Here is an 18,948-nt window from a genome sequence, read left to right on the forward strand (position 1 = left end):
GAAGCATGTCTGGGTGAATAAGAAGAAACAAATAGTGACTGCATAAGGCAGTTTTTCAAAAGGACCCAAGTTTTATATAGCAAACACGGTAAAATGTCAAGATGAGCTTCAAACCTGAGTACGATAATTTCTTTTCGTTTTGTGGCGGTGTCAGCGAGAAAATTTTTCGAAAACATTTGACATTATTTGTAAAATTTGTTGAAGCCGCTAAGTGCTGTCATTCTCAAAATCAAGACATCGGCGTACATGGTTTCTGTCTTTAACACCTGACTTATTGTGTTGGATCTTTAACGTAAGATTATATCTCGAGTAGATTATGACAATAGTTGCAATTTTTGATGTCGTTCGGTAGTTATATGAAATACTGAAAATCAGATTTTTGCTTCAACTGGAAGCCATGAGATAGACAATCCAAGTGGAACCGTGCGCCCGCTACATCCGTTTAGTAATATAGTTTCAGGAGAGAATGGAATGAACTAAGTATAGTAACTACTGTATTTATCTACGTACGGTGATGTGTTTGCAATGTATCTTTGTCGGCAAAGTCAAGGCGATATGGTAGTCCACTACGATATTGATATAGTATGTTACATTACATTCATTTAATTATGTTTATTTTGTGAGTATTGTTATTTCAAGGACAGTTTCGTTAATGCATAAACTTGACTGCAGAAGCTTATTGTAGGCCACAACCAAACATCCCCCGCCGCACGGCGAGTCTGAAGTGCGCCTATCCGCCCTTGGCAATTATAGATCACCGCACGCCCTGTCTAGCAGGTGGACACGTTCTCCAGGTGGACACCCTTGCAGCCTTTCCGCCATCCGTCCCAGGCTGAGAAGCGCCGCTTGCGGTAGATCTTCAGAGCGCACTCAAAGTCGTCGTACAGGTCTTCGTTGAGCAGATCTGCAAAAGGAGAGCGCACTCTGTACACCCATCCCGATACGCTAAACATTTCACTTATCCCATGGGTCTTTACTTTTTAACAGCGTGTTTAATTTTCAACTCTACTCTTAAGTAATTACTAAAAATCGCAGAACTGTATATTCTGATGTTTAAAGAGAAGTGGAGTGATCCCTGCTGAGCAGCAAACACTCAGCGCTGACGAACAGGCCGCTTACCTTCGCATTTCACGTCACACTTGTCAGGGTTGCGAGAATCACCACACCAGTACTGGTTTATCTGCAACAAAAATTTTTGTCATCCGACACTGACTCGCTCTTCTGCATGCCATATTAGTAATACCTTGCTTTCATCCGTCATTCTCAAACTGATCGAAGTTCTAGCAAGATAGTCTGGCATATTGGGGAGCCAGTTCTTCTGTACATGTAGAGAGGAACTCAGCACTAATTCCACCCTTCTACACATGTGACATCAGAAAATGGTTCATATGGCTCTGAGCACATGGGACTTAACATCTGAGGTCATCAGTCTCCTAGAACTTAGAACTGCTTGAACCTAACTTACCTAAGAACATCACACACATCCATGCCCGAGGCAGGATTCGAACCTGCGACCGTAGCAGTCGCGCGGTTCCGGACTGGAGGGCCTAGAACCGCTCGGTCACCGCGACCGGCCATGTGACATTAGAGGACGGGAAATATGGAAACGGGAAATCTTACAATCGATATCATTAGTGATTACCGATTTTAGGCAGGTCACAAAAAAAGTCTGGAGAATTAAAGCAGGAAAGTCAGCGTAAAAGATGAATATGACATAGAAGATGATGATCAAGCGCGTAAATGAGTTAAGGATGAATAGGTGAGACGGCCTTGTTATTTAACGATACTACTGAGGTATTAGTATTTAACATTCATTCCTTAAAGTCCGCCGCCTGGCCAGTTTAATTTCAGCTGTTAGCAGACAACAGTAAAATATCATGCATACAAGCAACCATTTAAATGTTATAATTTTCTCATGGTCGCATTCTTTTCACCTAATATTTACCTGAAATATGCCGTAATTTGAAGACAGATCTGCATTTTCACCAACGCGATCTGTAGTTAGGTAGCTCTCGCTCTCTGCCAGACAGACCCCTGTTGGAGATAAAAACGATTCGTGTTAAACGAAGGGACACACTACAACATATCTCGAGTGCGTAGGTACACACGCACACACACACACACACATACACACACACACACACACACACAGTACTTGCTCATCTGAAACATCGGAAAATTGTAAAATGAACGAACCATCAACTTGCAGTTTACGTCATCGCACAGCAATCGTTTCACTTAACTAGATATCAGTCTGACACTTAAACATCTACGTGCGCGCACACGTATTTATGTAATTAACAGAAAACAAGCCAACGGTATTTCATCATACTGTGTTATGGGTTACGAACACCATTTGCCCACCTTTTGCGTCTTGCCGTCACGATATTGGTTGTGATGAGAAGCTCCGAATGTTAGATTCTTGTCGCTAGCTGCTGATGGACTACAGAAACAGACTGTGCTAGGAAACTGAGCTAGTAATTACATCAGTTACATCCCTTTGCCTCTAGTGTTCTATTTGCCAACCGTTTTCAATTTCGAGCACTGAGGATTTGGAAAGTAGGAGAGAGGTAGTGTCTGAAGTAATCTTGTGAGGGCATCTCATTAGTTACCTGCACAGCTCAATCGATAAGAGCACTGCCCTCAAAAGGCAAGGTTCCCAGTTCGATTCCTGGTCAGGCACGCAGTTTTAATCTTAAAGGAAGTTTAAAAACAGGACACACACTGCTGCAGACTGAAAGATTCAATTTTCGTCCAAAATTTGATTCTGCTGAAAATGTCTTCCTACAAGTCGTGTATGATGTCGTCACGTTGGACACTGCTTTGCTCTATAATGATGCAGACTGAAACCTTATTCAGAATGCTCTCTCTCTCTCTCTCTCTCTCTCTCTCTCTCTCTCTTTTTTTTTTTTTTTTTTTTTTTTTTTTTTTTTTTTTTTACAGAATAACGCTAGAAACTGATCCACTGCAGTATGAATCGAACCTTTTTCAAAAACATTTATCTTTGCGGCCGGCATAGAGTCAAAACCATAAAATTTCAAGCTCCTGTGAAGTGACTCACCACGGTTGCGCAGACAGCATATGTACCTGAGCGAAACACTAATGTCCAGAATTGTAAGACTGTTCATGGCTTGCAAAGGAGCTTCGTTACGGTCATTCCAATTAAGAAGGAAACTAGCTGATCGACGTATGTTTCGATAGGGACATTTCAGCCAGTCCGTGTAGATAATAGTAACGAAGGTACAGAATTAGGACACCAAAGGATGACGAAGACATGAAGTTGCAGCAAATGCTTTTGGAGAAAGGAAACTGTACCCTTTCCAAAGCAGTGAAGATGATCAATTTGAGGCGGTCCTCAGGAACAAAATACAAGGACGACCTGAAGCTGATGGTTGGTGGATCCTGTAAGGTAGCTAAAAAAATGGCTCTAAGCACTATGGGACTTAACATCTGAGGTCATCACTCCCCCAAACTTAGAACGACTTAAACCTTACTAACCTAAGGACATCACACACATCCATGCCCGAGGCAGGATTCGAACCTGTGACCGTAGTAGCAGCAGGGTTCTGAACAGAAGCCCCTAGAACCGCTCCTCCACAGCGGCCGGTAAGGTAACTCATTTTTCATTGTCTCTTGAGTAGTGGTTTGTAAAATTCTAATGCATTCTGCACATCTTTTAATTCAAGATTTGAAGACTATTCTCACAACACGATAAATTATAAGTCAGATGGAAAAACAATTATTTATTCTTTAGAATAGTTACAAGCTGAAGAGGAAACTGATTCTTACGCGTGTATTTGTTTTTCATTTCAATTCATTCACCACCGGACACCGTCGGAAAAGAAAATGGCACCTAGTCATGAGTGGGAAACTCATCGATAGGCAGAGATAACGTAAGTAGTGGATGAGATGAAGTGTATGGATCCGCCAGCCAGACGCGCAATTATCAGCACCAGTTTAATTTTGCGGCTTCTGAGTAACGACAAATTAAGTGACATTTTCTCTCTGACAAGTCTACATAAAAATGCAGGAATACGAGGGTCGTTCAATAATTAATGCAACACTTTTCCTCTAAAAGCCAGATGGTTTTATCCAGGACTCCAGTACAGCACATTATTCCCCACTCTTTTGGCCTCAGACCCCCATTTTCCAACAATCCCCATTCAATGCGACAGCCTTTCACCATCTTACTTGCAGCACCTATGTGCCAACATGGCACCACTCTACTGGTCGACGTGGGGGCCAACGTCATGCTGCATCAGTAACCTCCCCAGCACCCACGTAGTGCTTTCCGTGGAGTGTATCTTTTATTGGGCCAAACAGATGGAAGTCTGAAGGTGCAAGGCCCAGGCTGTAGGGTGGATGAGGAAGAACAATCCAATGAAGTTTTGTGAGCTCCTCTCGGGTGCTCAAACTTGGATGAGGCCATGCGTTGTCATGGAGAAGGAGAAATTCGTTTGCGCTTTTGTGGCAACGAACGAACCGAAGTCGTTTCTTCAGTTTCCTGAAGGCAGCACAAGACACTTGAATTGGACGTCGCATCATAAGACAAGACATCAAACAGAGTAACCCATTCAGGGTCCCCGAAGACCGTCGCCGTGACTTTACCAGCTGAGGGTGCGGCTTTGAACTTTCTCTTCGGAGAAGAGGTGGTGTGGCGTCACACCTCGGATCGGCATTTTGTTTCGGGTTCGAAGTGGCGGACCCATGTTTCATCACCTGTGACGATGTTCAACAAAAAATTGTGACGATTGAACTCGTAACGTGCAAACAATTCCGCACAGATGTTCGTTCGTTATTATTCATGGTTTTCTGTTGGTCAGCGAGGAACCCAGCGGACACATACTAGAGTACCCCAACCGGTTGACAAGTGTGTCAGCACTAGCGCCGTAGACGTCCAGGTGGGCAGCGAGATGTTTGATTCTGATCCGTCTATCAACTCGAGTGAGAGTGTCCGCACGTTCCAACACTGCAGAAGTCAAAATTGTGTGCGGCCGTCCACCATGCGGGAATCAGACAGATTTGAACGACCTTGTCGCGATGATGACACACGCCTTGCACAACGACTCACCGCGCTTTTGTTCATTGGCAGGTCTCCGGAGACATTCTGCAATCGCCTATGAATATCTGCGATACTGTGGGTTTCCGCCAGAAGAAACTGAATGACAGATCTCTGCTTGGAACGCACCTCTGTTGCACTCGCCATTTTGAAGGCTACGTGTAGCCCCGCCGCATATCGGAGATTCATGAAACTGAAAAGTCTGAAGCGGAAATATTCCACGATGTCCCATGACAAATTCTGCATTTTTCAACCGAAACTGGCCCAGAATAAAATGTGTTGCATTACTTATTGAGCGTCCCTCGTAAAACTCGTCGTATCTTTGGTCAGAGCTTGAATAGGTAACAACTGTAACTGAATTAGTTTCTGTGTTAAGTCATATTTTCATGCATAATGAAATATTAAGAAATGGGGAAGTGATTATTCTTTTGAATAAATGACTTCATCGGGTCTTTACTTTCGTAGTAAGATGAGGTAGGCGATTAGATCAAATTGTTACGGCAGTGTTGAATTATCTAACATGCTTGTTTCTGTCGGCGCATTTGCATACAGTAAAAAGTATATGAAAGAGTTGTGGGTCAAACTTTGTTATAATATAGAAAAGAATTTTGGATATATTCCTGTTCCACAAAGCACTATAATTTTACTCTCGGCGAATCGCCTTGCTTGTGTCCTCCCAATTACAAACTGACTTTTCACTATTTTCTGGGATTATGGGTAGAATTTTGTTCGAGGTGGCTGAAAATTGTGGTGATGAAGATTCAAACGGCTTTTTCCTTCACTGAAAAGTGCTGAGGCAACGAAATAGTTTTTAGATGTGATGACAGCTTTGGGTATACTTGTAGCCTGGTGGCTCAGTGGTATAGTGCTAAACTACAAGCCGGCCGATGTGGCGGAGCGGTTCTTATACTGGAAGCTTCACATAGAAATTGTTGTGGAAAGGCGAACCAGAGAGAACATTTTAATCGCAGAACGCCTAGAGGATGCAACAAATCTAAAGACATTACGTAAGCCGGCGGCGGTGACAGAGCGGTTCTAGACGCTTCAGTCCGGAACCGCGTTGCTGCTACGGTCGCAGATTCGAATCCTGCCTCGGGCACGGATGTGTGTGGTGTCCTTAGGTTAGTTAGGTTTAAGTAGTTCTAAGTCTAGGGGACTAATGACCTCAGATGTTAAGTCCCATAGTGCTTAGACCCATTCGAACGATTTGTAAATCACAATCTGAAGATCCAAAGGAAACAACAATTTGACCTCATATTTTAAGGAGAAAAAAAGCACACTTTAAAGACTTCCGCCTTAGCAACCGATCCTGTGAGAAAATTTGGGCCGTATTTCTGATCGTACGCAGTTACGATGTACTGAACATGCAGCTTTTAAACTGGTCGCTAGCCCTCGCCCAACCCCGTTGCACCCGCTTAATACCCGAGCGCGAAGTACTGTGCAACGTAGTGACAAATACAGCCCTCGTATTCGCAGGATGTTGTTGCGAGGAAAGACGAGGGGTAGGGATCGTGGCTAACGTATTTTGCAAACTTTTTCGATTTTCAATTCAATCATGCAAATCGCATTGAAGAACTATGGAACTCCTGCAGATGTACTTTACTTTAACAGTGTCAGCTTTACAACAGCCCTACGCTACTTCTTTAATTACACATTCATTTACACTGCATGTGTGAATCTCTACGCAAAATGCAACAGTTTAGACAATGATCAAAGCTCGTTACCAATAACAAAATAGTAAAAACAGTATTTCACATGTTGAAAGGCATCTGCTCCGTCACGGGTGTAGCCACTTCGGTACCAAGCCCACTGGTAGACGACCAAAATATTGGTCCTCATAACTGCCTGTAAGGAAGAGCGCATTTGGAGGCTGTTGGTACCCTTAGCTGAAGTTCACATCGACGCCCAGAAGTGTGGCGTAGTTGGTAAACCTGGGGACAAAACCCTCGATTACGCGGAAGTATCCTGTTGCGCCTGATGGTGTCATAATCAGTACAGAAACCGCAGTGATTTTCACTCCGTGCTCTTGATGCTCTGACAAGCTTTTCTGAGCGGAAAACGAGTCTACAATTAAAATTATCGTACTGTCTTCTCAAACGATTTTGGAGAACACCTTTTGTCATGACATTCGTAAATGTTCCTTGTTCATTCATCCAGAAGATGAGGCAACTGCTAAACTATTACGTGCATGAAACAAACTTTGCCTAACTCACAGTCGAAACGTCCCGGTCGAATTTTTGAAAACTACAGAGGTGACAGAAAGTGCCCACCTGCAGATACCGATAGCACTATTGTATAGATGTGCATCGTGTTATTGACGGACTGCGGGACTTTGCCGGCCTGTTTCGTTCCTTTTTTGACGACAGAGCGGTCGAACGTCTTCTCCAAATTAAAGCCGCTCTGATTCATATTGAATAGATTCTGTGTGCCGACCGTGTCCATAATAGCTGTGGTGTCAGAAATAAACTCTTCAAATGCTATAAGTATGGCTGTCTCGTTATCTACCGTAGATTTTTAGTTGTACTAACACGAGATATTTTTTGCGATACAGTACCATGTTTCTTCTTGAAAGCATACATACATCCGGCAGATACTTTAAAAATTTTTGATTCTACCTCCATTGCTGCTTCAACGCTCCACTTTCGTATATTAACGTCGTGGATCGTTACCTATTTTCTGTAAGCCTATGCACTATTAAATTTGTCTTGACAGGTTGTGTTGACCTTCGAAAACTCTCATTGACCTGTACCCCAGTTCTTCACTCCAAATGTACAGATTCCTTTCATGTTTAAATAATTTAAAGTTCCCCTTCGCCGTCCTGAAAGACAGATTACCCTGTATTGCACTTTTCCAAAAGTTGACACCGTTTCGTGCAATCCTGTGCCACGAGCAGGGGCAACGTGGTATCCGAAGATACTACATCATTGACTGGCACGTTTTCACATCGCTGCTCCGTTATACCAGTGAAGCTTTCGACGAATGTGACTGATGAAAGGGCTGCCTAGTCGTCGTCGTCATCATCGTCTTCTATACGTTTTTCTCTGTATCTAACACGCCTTCATTCGTGATGGTCTATGATTTCTTCAACGAAATTGAAAGGTATAAGTAGTAACACATAGAAAGTCCTATACGCTTTCGTTTGCTTTGTATAAAGGGTAGTCAGATAGCCGCATGTTAATGATGTTTACCAATTGCTACTTTCACTTTCATCGATAAAGTCATCGCCTTGACCAAACCTCCAACGCACCAACTGTCCAGCTTCCAGTTGTACTCCAATAAAGCCAAATCTACAACAGGTGGCCTAGAATTAAGTCGGACAAATTTCAGTTGCTCTGTAGTTTTTAACACGACTGAAAGTCTTACGACGTATTTACTTATTTGCTTTATTTCGAGAATGGGTACGATTTATTGCACCACATTCGAGTAGTTAGATGTTTGTAATTGTATTTGTCTGTTTTCTATGTGTGGCAAAAGCAAGTACAGCTCAATGCAGAGTTTTATACAATCGCTACAGCTAACCACGCTTTTACACTTTGTTGAAAGAGAGGCGATATCCCATTTCTCCTCGCCTACATCTGGCTGTTTCCACGAACACATCTCACATGCCGCCAAGCGTACCGCGAATATGCTTCCTTCACGGGAATAAGAAATGGCATCACACAGAGGCACTGTAACCATTAATTGTGGTCGATGTTGGCATCTTGCTTAACACTTCATCCGCCAGTGCCGTAAATATTGTGTCGATTTGGTGTTCCCCTTCTGAGTATAATGTTGTGCATTGGACGTCAGCAACTAACTCTAGCTATGGTCCCTCGCGGAAGATATGCTGCGGATGATAAATTCACTCTCCTGGAGGGTATTTAAATAGATAGAGGACAGAAGTTATCGTTAGGAAGATAGTGTTTGACGTCCCTTTGTGAGGGTACTGGTGTGTAGTATCTGTAAGTGGTTATCTTTGGAGGGCGACAATGCCCAGAGGCCCAGAGTCGCAAGCAGAGGCAGTTGTTGATTTATCTCTATGTTTAATAGTAGCGGCACACAGTTTGAATAATAGTGTATTTATGTTTGTGCAGTGTGATGAAGGAAATAAATTAAATTTTACCAGTTCTTAATGCGTCTCCTTCAGTTAGTACCACACCATTGCATTTAACAATGAACTAAGTCTCGATATACACGGCTAACTACAACAAGAGGATTGTAACATAATAATCATTAATTAACCCATATAATCTCCAAGGAGACGGGAGATTATTCCTTCAACTATGAGATCATCAGATGTCGAACACAAGTCCTTATTGAGGAAGAAAATAGGTCGTGTCCTTTCCAAAGGAATTGCCCCTCCGTTTGCCTTAAGCAGTTTAGGGAAACCACGGAAAGCGTAATTAGGATTTGAATCTCAGTCCTTCGAAATTCGACTCCAGTCCTTCGAAATTCGACTCCACTGCGATACCTCGCTCGATAAATTATTGTTAAGTCCGGAACAGATTTAAAAGCGTAGGCAATTATTATATAGACGATACTAAACTGTTGATAAGACGTGTACATACTCTTATTCCAAACCGTATTTGCCATTCTGGTAAACTAAACATGATTTAAGAAAGATGTGTAAAATGCAGGAGAGGCAGCTGGCAACGAGTTAAGCAGTGTGCATACGTCAAATGGCTGAACCAGTGACATTTTATAACCATTGTCCAGACTATCTCCCAGTTTAATGCATCACTCATTAACGCGTTCTGGCGAGACCATCACCGTCTGTGATAAAAAGCAAATTACGATGAGACGTGTATTCTGAATCACAATATAATGACGGCATATACCAAAGATTTATAATACATACAATAGATGCAGATGCACTGTACCACAGCAGGATTAGTACTTCGACGAACTATCGATAATTGCATATCTCAACCACATTTGATGTTCAATATGAAGAAAACAGAACGGTGACTCGTCACACGGTGCTAAAAGACGTACGAATGCACTAAAACAAACTAAACAATAAGACGCAAAGAAGCACTAATCTTAATTTCTGTATATGTAAATGGTAATTTTCTCACTATTCAAATTCTTCCGACTTTAAATATAATAAATGGTTCAAATGGCTCTGAGCACTATGGGACTTAACTTCTGTGGTCATCAGTCCCCTAGAACTTAGAACTACTTAAACCTAACTAACCTAAGGACATCACACACATCCATGCCCGAGGCAGGATTCGAACCTGCGACCGTAGCAGTTGCGCGGTTCCGGACTGAGCGCCTTAACCGCGAGACCACCGCGGCCGGCAAATATAATAAATGTTTATTGTGCTTGCAAAGGAAGTTACGTGTGGTGAAATACAAAGACATCATACATAAGTATGTGAGAAAGAAAAATTCCAGAGATATTCGTTATCAGCATGAACGCTGTTCTCTTAAGTGTTTTTCTCCTTCATTATGAACGGAAAACTGCATCCAGTATGCGTCACCACGACTTCTTATGATACGAAGCTATTGCGGAGTCGAAATAGCTCAAAAGCAGAAGGTACCATTCAAAGCAAAGTGAAACCTACGAACTTTTTATGATAGGCTATATCAGTCGTTACCTACACTATCCATGTTAGTTCTCGTAACATCACATTAAGAGACTTTGCTTAATGACTAGCAAACTATCGGACTTTGCGCAATGACAACCAAACTATCGACTTTCAGGCTTAGGCCCCGAGCTATGCCGTAGATCAGTGTGTCACCAAAGCCCTTTATCTTCCCGATTCTGTTAGATTTCGATTGCTCGCTCGCAACGAGACAATAGCGTATCTCAAGCAGATTGCTAGTTCGTACATTTTCTAGGTGGATCCTTTCGTCTCGTATGCCGCAAAGTGTCACATTCTTACAGGAGGCCGCAACTAAAACACATGTACCTTGTGAGATATGGGTTATTGCAGTTGTATAGAGAATTATCAGTACTTAGTGGTGTAGGCTAACTTTCTGCTGAAGTTTATTGCTGATCTGTTTTGCTCTCTTCTTTCTGCAGAGCCTGTGATCCTGTTATCTATTATGCCAGTTCCCGTTTACCACATCATCCGTTCCGTGCTTACAGTACTGAGCGCTGAAGAGCTACAGTTCGTGGTTTTCATTTTATTTGCGACTGAGACAGGATTCGTGTGTGTTCCTTTTATTAATCTGTTCCGCACTTTTTCATTTGTCTGAGTTCAAAAGTTATTAATAACTTATCCTCAAAGGCGGAATATACTTTGTGGTGATATAGTAATCTGTAGTCTAACCCGAAGTCTAGGTTAGGTTCCAAGCTGAAAGTTTCATTTTCCTTTATATTCTGTTCAGTGGCGTCCCTTTTTCCATAATTTCCTATGAACGCTTGCAACAGGCATTTCCAACGTACCGGTACACTATATAACACTTTAAGGTTAGAGCGGGGGCAGCTTCTCGTGAACTGCGGAAAAGTGTGACAAGAAAAGGCCAGATAACGATAATACAGTGTGTTTCACTGTTGTAAAACGTTGATGATGGAGACAATGATGATGATTTTTTATCCGTATGGCTTGGGCCCCCAGTTCGGACAGACCGTTCGCCAGTTGCCCGTCTTTCAATTTGACGCCACTTCGGCGACCTGCAGTCAATGACGATAGGATGATGATTAGGACAGCACAACACCCAGTCCCTGGACGGAGAAAATTCCGCGACCCATCCGGGAATCGAACCTGGGCCCAGAGGATTGACACTCCGTCACGCTGACCATTCAGCTACCGGGGGCGGACATGGTGGTTTTGATTTGTGATGATGGTAAAGATGTTGACATAGTAAAGCATACAATTTAATTTTCGTTTAGCCTGTTCTAATAATTTCTTTGTGTGTCGAATTTTGCCCAATAACTATAGAAGTTTACCCCAAACCTGGAGCAAAAATACATTTTCATCATTTGTAAAATTTTGTTAAATACAACATTAATATATCATACAAACAATCTGCAACTTATGGTATCGTGTAACGTACGAATATGATCCCAGGTGTATTGTCTACAATTTTCATTGTCATGTTATCGGGAATGTAGAAGGGAAAAGCAGAAAAGTGGTAAGTGCACACTTCTGGCACCGCACACTTACAACTTTTACATACACTTCCAACTTTTTACCGTGATGCAAGTAACTGAAGTAGATTCATACCGCTCAAGGGGGCGAGACTAGCTGGCTAAAGCACGAAATGAAGTGGTTATTTCAAAACTAAAGCAGCCTGCGCGGGAAAACGACTTCTGCAAGAGTCCAGCTCAGGTGGTAGCCGCCCCCCCCCCCCCCACCGGCCACACACACACACACACACACACACACACACACACAGTCAACTGCAAGATCGAGACGCGTAGGTGTCTGGGTACTCACAGTGTTTGACGAGGCCCACGGAGACGTTGTGGCGGAGTATCTCGTTGGCAAGCTCGCATCTGGTGATGACGCGGCCTCGTGCCACGGCGCTCAAGGCCACCAACAGTCCCGCCACCAACACCAGAACCTTCCCGTTCCGCATCCCGACAGGTACTGACTCCTTACTACTAGCCGAGCGCCGTCTGTCGCCAGCCGGCGAGCCGATCCGTAATCAGGTACAGCGCCACATGCGGACTCGGCTCTCAACTGACACCCGTGCCAGGTTTCTACGCGCAGCTGCAATGACGTCACTCCAGGGGCATCACTAAAGCTGCGTCTGGATACACCCAAACACTGTCACTGCACGCCGCTATTTACCATGTCACAAAAAGTTTAAGGGTTTTAATTTTGCAAACCGCTGTGGCCGCGCGATTCTAGGTGCTTCAGCCCGGAACCGCGCTGCTGCTAAGGTCGCAGGTTCGAATCCTGCCTCGGGCATGAATGTGTGTGATGTCCTTAGGTTAGTTAGGTTTAAGTAGTTCTAAGTCTAGGGGACTGATGACCTCAGATGTCAAGTCCCATACTGCTTAGAGCCATTTTTTGTTTTAATTTTGAAATTACTAACGTGTGGTTCCTGAAGAGGGGCAGCAGCCTTTCCAATAGTTGCAGGGGTAACAGTCTGCATGCTTGACTGATCTGGCCTTGTAACATTAACCAAAACGGCCTTGTTGTGCTGGTGCTGCGAATGGCTGAAAGCAAGGGGAAACTACAGCCGTAGTTCTTCCTTAGGGCATGGAGCGTTGCTGTATTATTAAATGACAATGGCATCATCTTGGGTAAAATATTCCGGAGGTAAAATAGTCCCCCATTCGGATCTCTGGGCGGGGACTACTCAGGAGGACGTCGTTTTCAACAGAAAGAAAGAATTTTGAATCATTGTCATCGTTTGGACTGGGATCCCAACCCCTTTTTCGAAAACAGATTTCGCAATGTCACTTGTGGTTGGTCATGTAAACACTCCAATACAGCTTCATGTTTCCTCTTCCACACTCTATTTTCACTCGCGTGTACACGCACGACAGTCTTCGGAACGTTCATCCATTCTGTTGTTTTTAAAAACTTTCGGCTTATCTGGACCGTGTGATTTTTTTGTGCAATGGAGAAGTGAAAATACTAAACTCAGTATGAAATTTCCGACTCCGATATTTAGCTGAAAGGAAACAGCCGTTGTATTGGATAAATCAGAAACCAGGACAGCTGATTCCCAAAGCTTGTGTATGGAAAACAACTGACGATCGGAACGCCGATGTTAGACCGGTCTAGCAAAGCCTCTTCAGGCCTTAACATGTAAACTGGTCAGCGGAAAACGATTTTCGAAGTACAATTTTCGTCTCACGTAAACGCAGCAAGTGATAAAGACCGTTCGATTATCGCCTACCGGCTGCATTTCGAAATGCCGTCAGTTTGTTTAGGTTCTCATCGGGTACCACAACAGTTACACGAAAACAAATAATCTGTTGATAATAGCACGAGATTCAGTTTGAGCCGCGCGGGATTAGCCGAGCGGTTTAGGCGCTGCAGTCATGGACTGTGCGGCTGGTCCCGGCGGAGGTTCGAATCCTCCCTCGGGCATGGGTGTGTGTGTGTTTGTCCTTAGGATAATTTAGGTTAAGTAGTGTCTAAGCTTAGGGACTAATGACCTTAGCACTTAAGGTCCATAAGATTTCACACACTTTTTTTTAACTCAGTTTGAAGTGGTGTGTTTTGTACAGTTATATGTGCAGAGTGTATTTATTATATTTTCGGAAATGCATGTGTCACTTTTCTTCTTTTATGTCTATTAGGAATTTATTACATCACAAAGGATGTACAGCCTAATGTCTTTGAGCTGGATTAACACTTAATTTGTTATTACTGCACATCATATCTTGTATGATGACAACTAATTACTAATAACAGAAGGCTGTTTGTGGTTTCCCAGATGTTTTTTTTCGTTCATTAAGTGAGAAAATTTAAAGAGCTACAGTTGATGAGAATCCTTCATTCACTATTCTTAGTTCATCCATATTCTCTTAACGAAAGCTTGATCTGACTATAAATGAACTTACAGGGGAAAAATGATTTCGTGTAAGACTTATATTCCTACTATTGATACTTACAGCGTAAGTCGTACTCCAGTAATATCTGAGCCCAGGATTACAAATGGTTCAAATGGCTCTGAGCACTATGGGACTTAACATCTTAGGTCATCAGTCCCCTAGAACTTAGAACTACTTAAACCTAACTAACCTAAGGACATCACACACATCCATGCCCGAGGCAGGATTCGAACCTGCGACCGTAGCAGTCCCGCGGTTCCGGACTGCAGCGCTAGAACCGCACGACCACCGCGGCCGGCTCCTAGGATTACAAAGTGCGACATTAAGTAGCGTGAAACTGAACTAAATAGTAGTGCGAGTGGGCACAAACAAGTGAGAGGACCAATGGCTGTCGTTAAAGAAAAATAATTAAAAAAGTAAGTTCGTTTGGCTTTTTTATTACAGTCTCTTGATTGGTGGTAAGCAGTTTCGGAGAAGAATATCATGATAACGTAATTGTTTTGTACCATGTCTATTTTTGTGGTACTCAACCATTCATTTAAGCGTAAGCAAATTCTAGAAATTATGCCAGTAGTTTTGATTTCAAATGGTAGAGATATCTCTGTTTAAGTCATATCTGTGGAGAATTCGTTAATCGTTCCGGTGCGATTTAAGCGTTGATGGAAAGTACATATCAACTAGAAATCGTTTGTCTTAGCTGACGAATATGAAGAAAAGAGCTTACAATAAGTGGAAGCAGGAGGATGTTGACAAAGCTTTACTGAAACATTAGAATGGTGAAAATGGATAATTGAAGCATGTAGAAGACGTAATGTACCAAAGTCTACACTGCGTATTCATTTGAAGGGTTTAGATAAGACATGAAAATTTGAAAGACCTAATGATATAACAGCGGATATGGAAATTGAATTATTACTGCACATCATTAATTTAGGGTCTCGCTTCTTCGGAGTGACTATTAGCGAATTAAGGAAACTTACCTACTAAAGCTATCATCTACCACATCGATTCAATAAAAAAAAAGAATAGTCGGTAAAAAATGGTATTAAAGGTTTATGAAAAATCATCCCATTATGTCCTTGCAATTTGCCTAAGCTACATCGATGGCATGAAGGAAGAGGTTTAACAAAGAGCGTACAAATGAGTTTTGTGATATGTTTACTGCTGACCGAATTATAAAGTGGATGAAACTGCGTTAACCACAGTCCACAAATCATCTAAAGTAATTGCCCCTAAAGGCAAACATCAAATCGGCGCAATCACGAGCGGAAAAAGGGGTCTTACAACGAACTGTGTATTTGCAATGAGTGCAGTAGGGGAATCCATACCTTCAGTGTTAATATTTAAGCGCAGCAGAATAAATGATGTTTCAAAAATTATAGTTGCACCAAACACAGACTTTGGGTGGTCTACAAATGGATGGGTAACATCAAAACTGTTTCGTCTATGGGTCGAAAATTTCATAAAAGTAGAAGAAAAGGGATCAGAACCAAAATTTGCTTTTACTAGATGGACATCGCACATACCAATAATTTAGCTGGTTCGTGATTATTGTATGAATACCATCATTTCCTGCTCACAAAACATAGCACTAGACGGTTTTAAGGCAACAGGCTTGTGTCCAAATGATAGAAAAGTCGTCAAAGAAGAGGACTTTGTAACTCTTACTGTACATATTGTTGATCAATCAGACCAAGAATCGGCTGATCGAACTGAAGCAACAACGAGAAAATTTGGAAGGCCGCCCAACATTGCAACCCTACGCAATGATCAGTTTGGATCTTCTACAATGACTCAAAATTGTGGACCCAAAAACAATATTGCAGCCGTTGCCGAAATTAACAGTCAGCAAATAACGTCTTACTTGAACTCTTTATTTCCTATCCCGTGTGTAACAACAGTATGAAGAGAAGTACGAACCGACCTAAACCAACTACGGAATTAACATCAAGTCCTTACAGAAAGGAAAGAAAAGTCAAAGAAAAGGGAAATAAGAGGAAGAGACCTGTGCACGAACCTATAAAAAGAGACGGATAGATGAAAAATTTAACAAGAACGATGAAATAATATGTCAACTGTGTAAAGAAGATCGAGAAGAAGACATAATTAAGAGTATGAAAAATAAAAGTTGGGTACTTGACCTATGCGCTGGCGTGGAAATTAAACTAAAGAACAATTCCTGTGATATCTGTGTTCAAACCAACTGATTTTCCCAATGCCAGTTATCCAATTTAATTTGTTAAGAATTTATGTTTTCTTACTCATGTATAATTTCACTACGTGTAACTATGGGAACCACGTTAGGTTTATAGTTTGTAATTTGTTATTTTGACTTTTGTTACATTATGGCATATGTTTGTTGTGTCGTCGTTGATTTCTTATCCTAAGTACGGTTTAGACTATCGGCGGTACGCATTAGGAAACCAGGCGCCTTAATCGTACTGAAGGTACAGTTTTGGAAAAGGTTGAAAACGCATTTTGTGACAAGATCTTTGTAGTTGTGCGGATGTTGATTGCTAGCTTACAAAATAGAGATTCAGTGTACGCAAAAAGTATTGTGTTATTTAAATTGCCCTGCCAAATACAGTAATTTTCCATCAAGGGGCACGACATGAGCAACCTTATCCTTTTTGAATTATCACGCTTCATGCAAATTAGTAAAAATAGATAGTCTGCCATTAAATACTCATGTATTTGGATATTTGTTTATAAACCGTAACTTGCATATAGCATGATAGCTCAAAATTTGCTAAAAATAAGGAATGAATCGTACTGTACTTGATACCCACATGTCATAACTGCACGTCATTCATTTCTGGACCCAACATTACTTACGAATACTAGGAGCTGTTGCTTAGAGCTGATTCACAGAGAATTTACATTGCATAATAATTTTTTGCACATTACTGTCATTTTGTTAGTGTGCATAGCCTAAAAGCATAAACATGCCTGACAGTATATAAAGCTATATTCTTGTTTTCTTTACTAAAATGTTACTGATATTTCTAAGATATTAAATAGTTTCTTGTAGATTTCAAAAGTACTTTGCAAATTATACGTACTTATTTATATGCTTTTAAATAAACCTGTGTGCATGTAACACGACTTGTAAAAACTGTCCCATACGAGCACTGGGGAAAAATCGATGTAAACTTCTGATAATGAACACCACATGTTGAGGATGAACCCCTCGTGTAGAGGGTGCGTTGTGAATAATGTCACATTTTCTAACTGATTGCAGACTTTCATTTCACAATTTGATCAACTATAATTCGCAGCTGTGAAAGCAATTAGGATGGGTAATGTATATAAAAATAATTTATGACTATGTTATTCGATCGTGAATGTTTGTTGAAATTTATCAACTGGTTATTTTAGAGACTGCTATCAATCTAAATGATTTGTTAACTTGCTTAAATTATTTTAGTATTGTAATAAGTTTCGGTCAAAATTTTCAGCACAAAAAGGTTTGACATGGTGTTTCCTGTATATTCATATTTAATATTTCTGTATTGAAATTTTTGGCTGACGATGATGTCGTACCTTGAAATTCGTTACAATACTAAAATAATTTAAGTAATTCATTGGTATTTACACCCACCAATTACGCAACAAACCGTCTGTTTATTGCTCAATCATGTTTCTACATATTTTTGCCTTCATCATTGGATACTTTATTTAAGTCTGCATCATACGAACATGTTTAATAGTAATTATTGGAACGAACATTAAATCTAAAATACCTTTTCTTTCCTGTGATATTGTAACCTCTTACAATATTACCTTAATTTCTAGACTGTTAGATTCCGTGGAGCCTTTCGTACGTTTTTACGTAGCTTACCAATTTCACCGTAATTATGTCTTTGAGCGGCGAATTAGCAAATAGCTTTTTCTTTTAACAAAATTTTCGTACGCGAAAATATTATGCGTCAATATTTTGTGATAACTCACACGCAGTTCTTCTCTTGGTTCCTGTCTTCATCAGCGTCTTCATCTGTTGTAGAAATGCATACGGAAGCATGTAACATGCTTTTAAAGAACGTCAATCGTAAGATGAATTATTGAACTATAAAAAACACAGTGCTTGGTCGCTTTTGATGTTCAACTGTTTCCATAATAATTCTGGCACTTCATTTGAAATTTATTTACCTGACTCTCTCTCTCTCTCGCTCACTCTTTCATAGTGCGCGCGCGCCTGTGTGTGTGTGTGTGTGTGTGTGTGTGTGTGTGTGTGTGTGTGTGTGTGTTTTCACATTTATTTTCATCTATTTGTGTTGTCATTTTTGTATTGCTCCTTTAGAACGTCAAACAATCTAGAAAATAATGAGAAATATAGAGTAAAAATATCCATTGATGATCTCACAAAGGTGATGAAACGTGTTAGGGCGAGAAAACGGTTAGTTGTTTGCGTGATTGGCGGATCTGATTCTCGTCATGTAAT

The 18,948-nt window shown here is 41.4% G+C and overlaps 1 protein-coding gene across 1 annotated transcript; it reads right to left on the minus strand.

Moving 5' to 3' along the window:
* Positions 1-597: 597 nt before the first annotated feature.
* On the minus strand, positions 598-12,620 carry LOC124616107 (lysozyme c-1-like). Its single transcript, XM_047144367.1, has 4 exons — positions 12,430-12,620; positions 1,946-2,034; positions 1,120-1,180; positions 598-904 (listed from the first exon to the last, which is right to left on the minus strand). Exons 1-4 carry the CDS (start codon positions 12,569-12,571, stop codon positions 771-773), a joined length of 426 nt encoding a protein of 141 aa, XP_047000323.1. The 5' UTR covers positions 12,572-12,620; the 3' UTR covers positions 598-770.
* Between the last annotated feature and the right edge of the window lie 6,328 nt (positions 12,621-18,948).

This window comes from Schistocerca americana, chromosome 5 (assembly GCF_021461395.2).
Source record: "Schistocerca americana isolate TAMUIC-IGC-003095 chromosome 5, iqSchAmer2.1, whole genome shotgun sequence".
NCBI classification, from domain to species: domain Eukaryota; kingdom Metazoa; phylum Arthropoda; class Insecta; order Orthoptera; family Acrididae; genus Schistocerca; species Schistocerca americana.

Bases quoted from the DNA above. Each gene is read 5' to 3' on its own strand.
- LOC124616107 (XM_047144367.1), bottom strand. From the start codon at position 12,571: ATGCGGAACGGGAAGGTTCTGGTGTTGGTGGCGGGACTGTTGGTGGCC. The intron at 1,181-1,945 runs GTAAATATTAGG...TTTTTGTTGCAG, and splicing joins CAAATTACGGCATATTTCAG to ATAAACCAGTACTGGTGTGG. The intron at 905-1,119 runs GTAAGCGGCCTG...CTCCTTTTGCAG, and splicing joins GTGTGACGTGAAATGCGAAG to ATCTGCTCAACGAAGACCTG.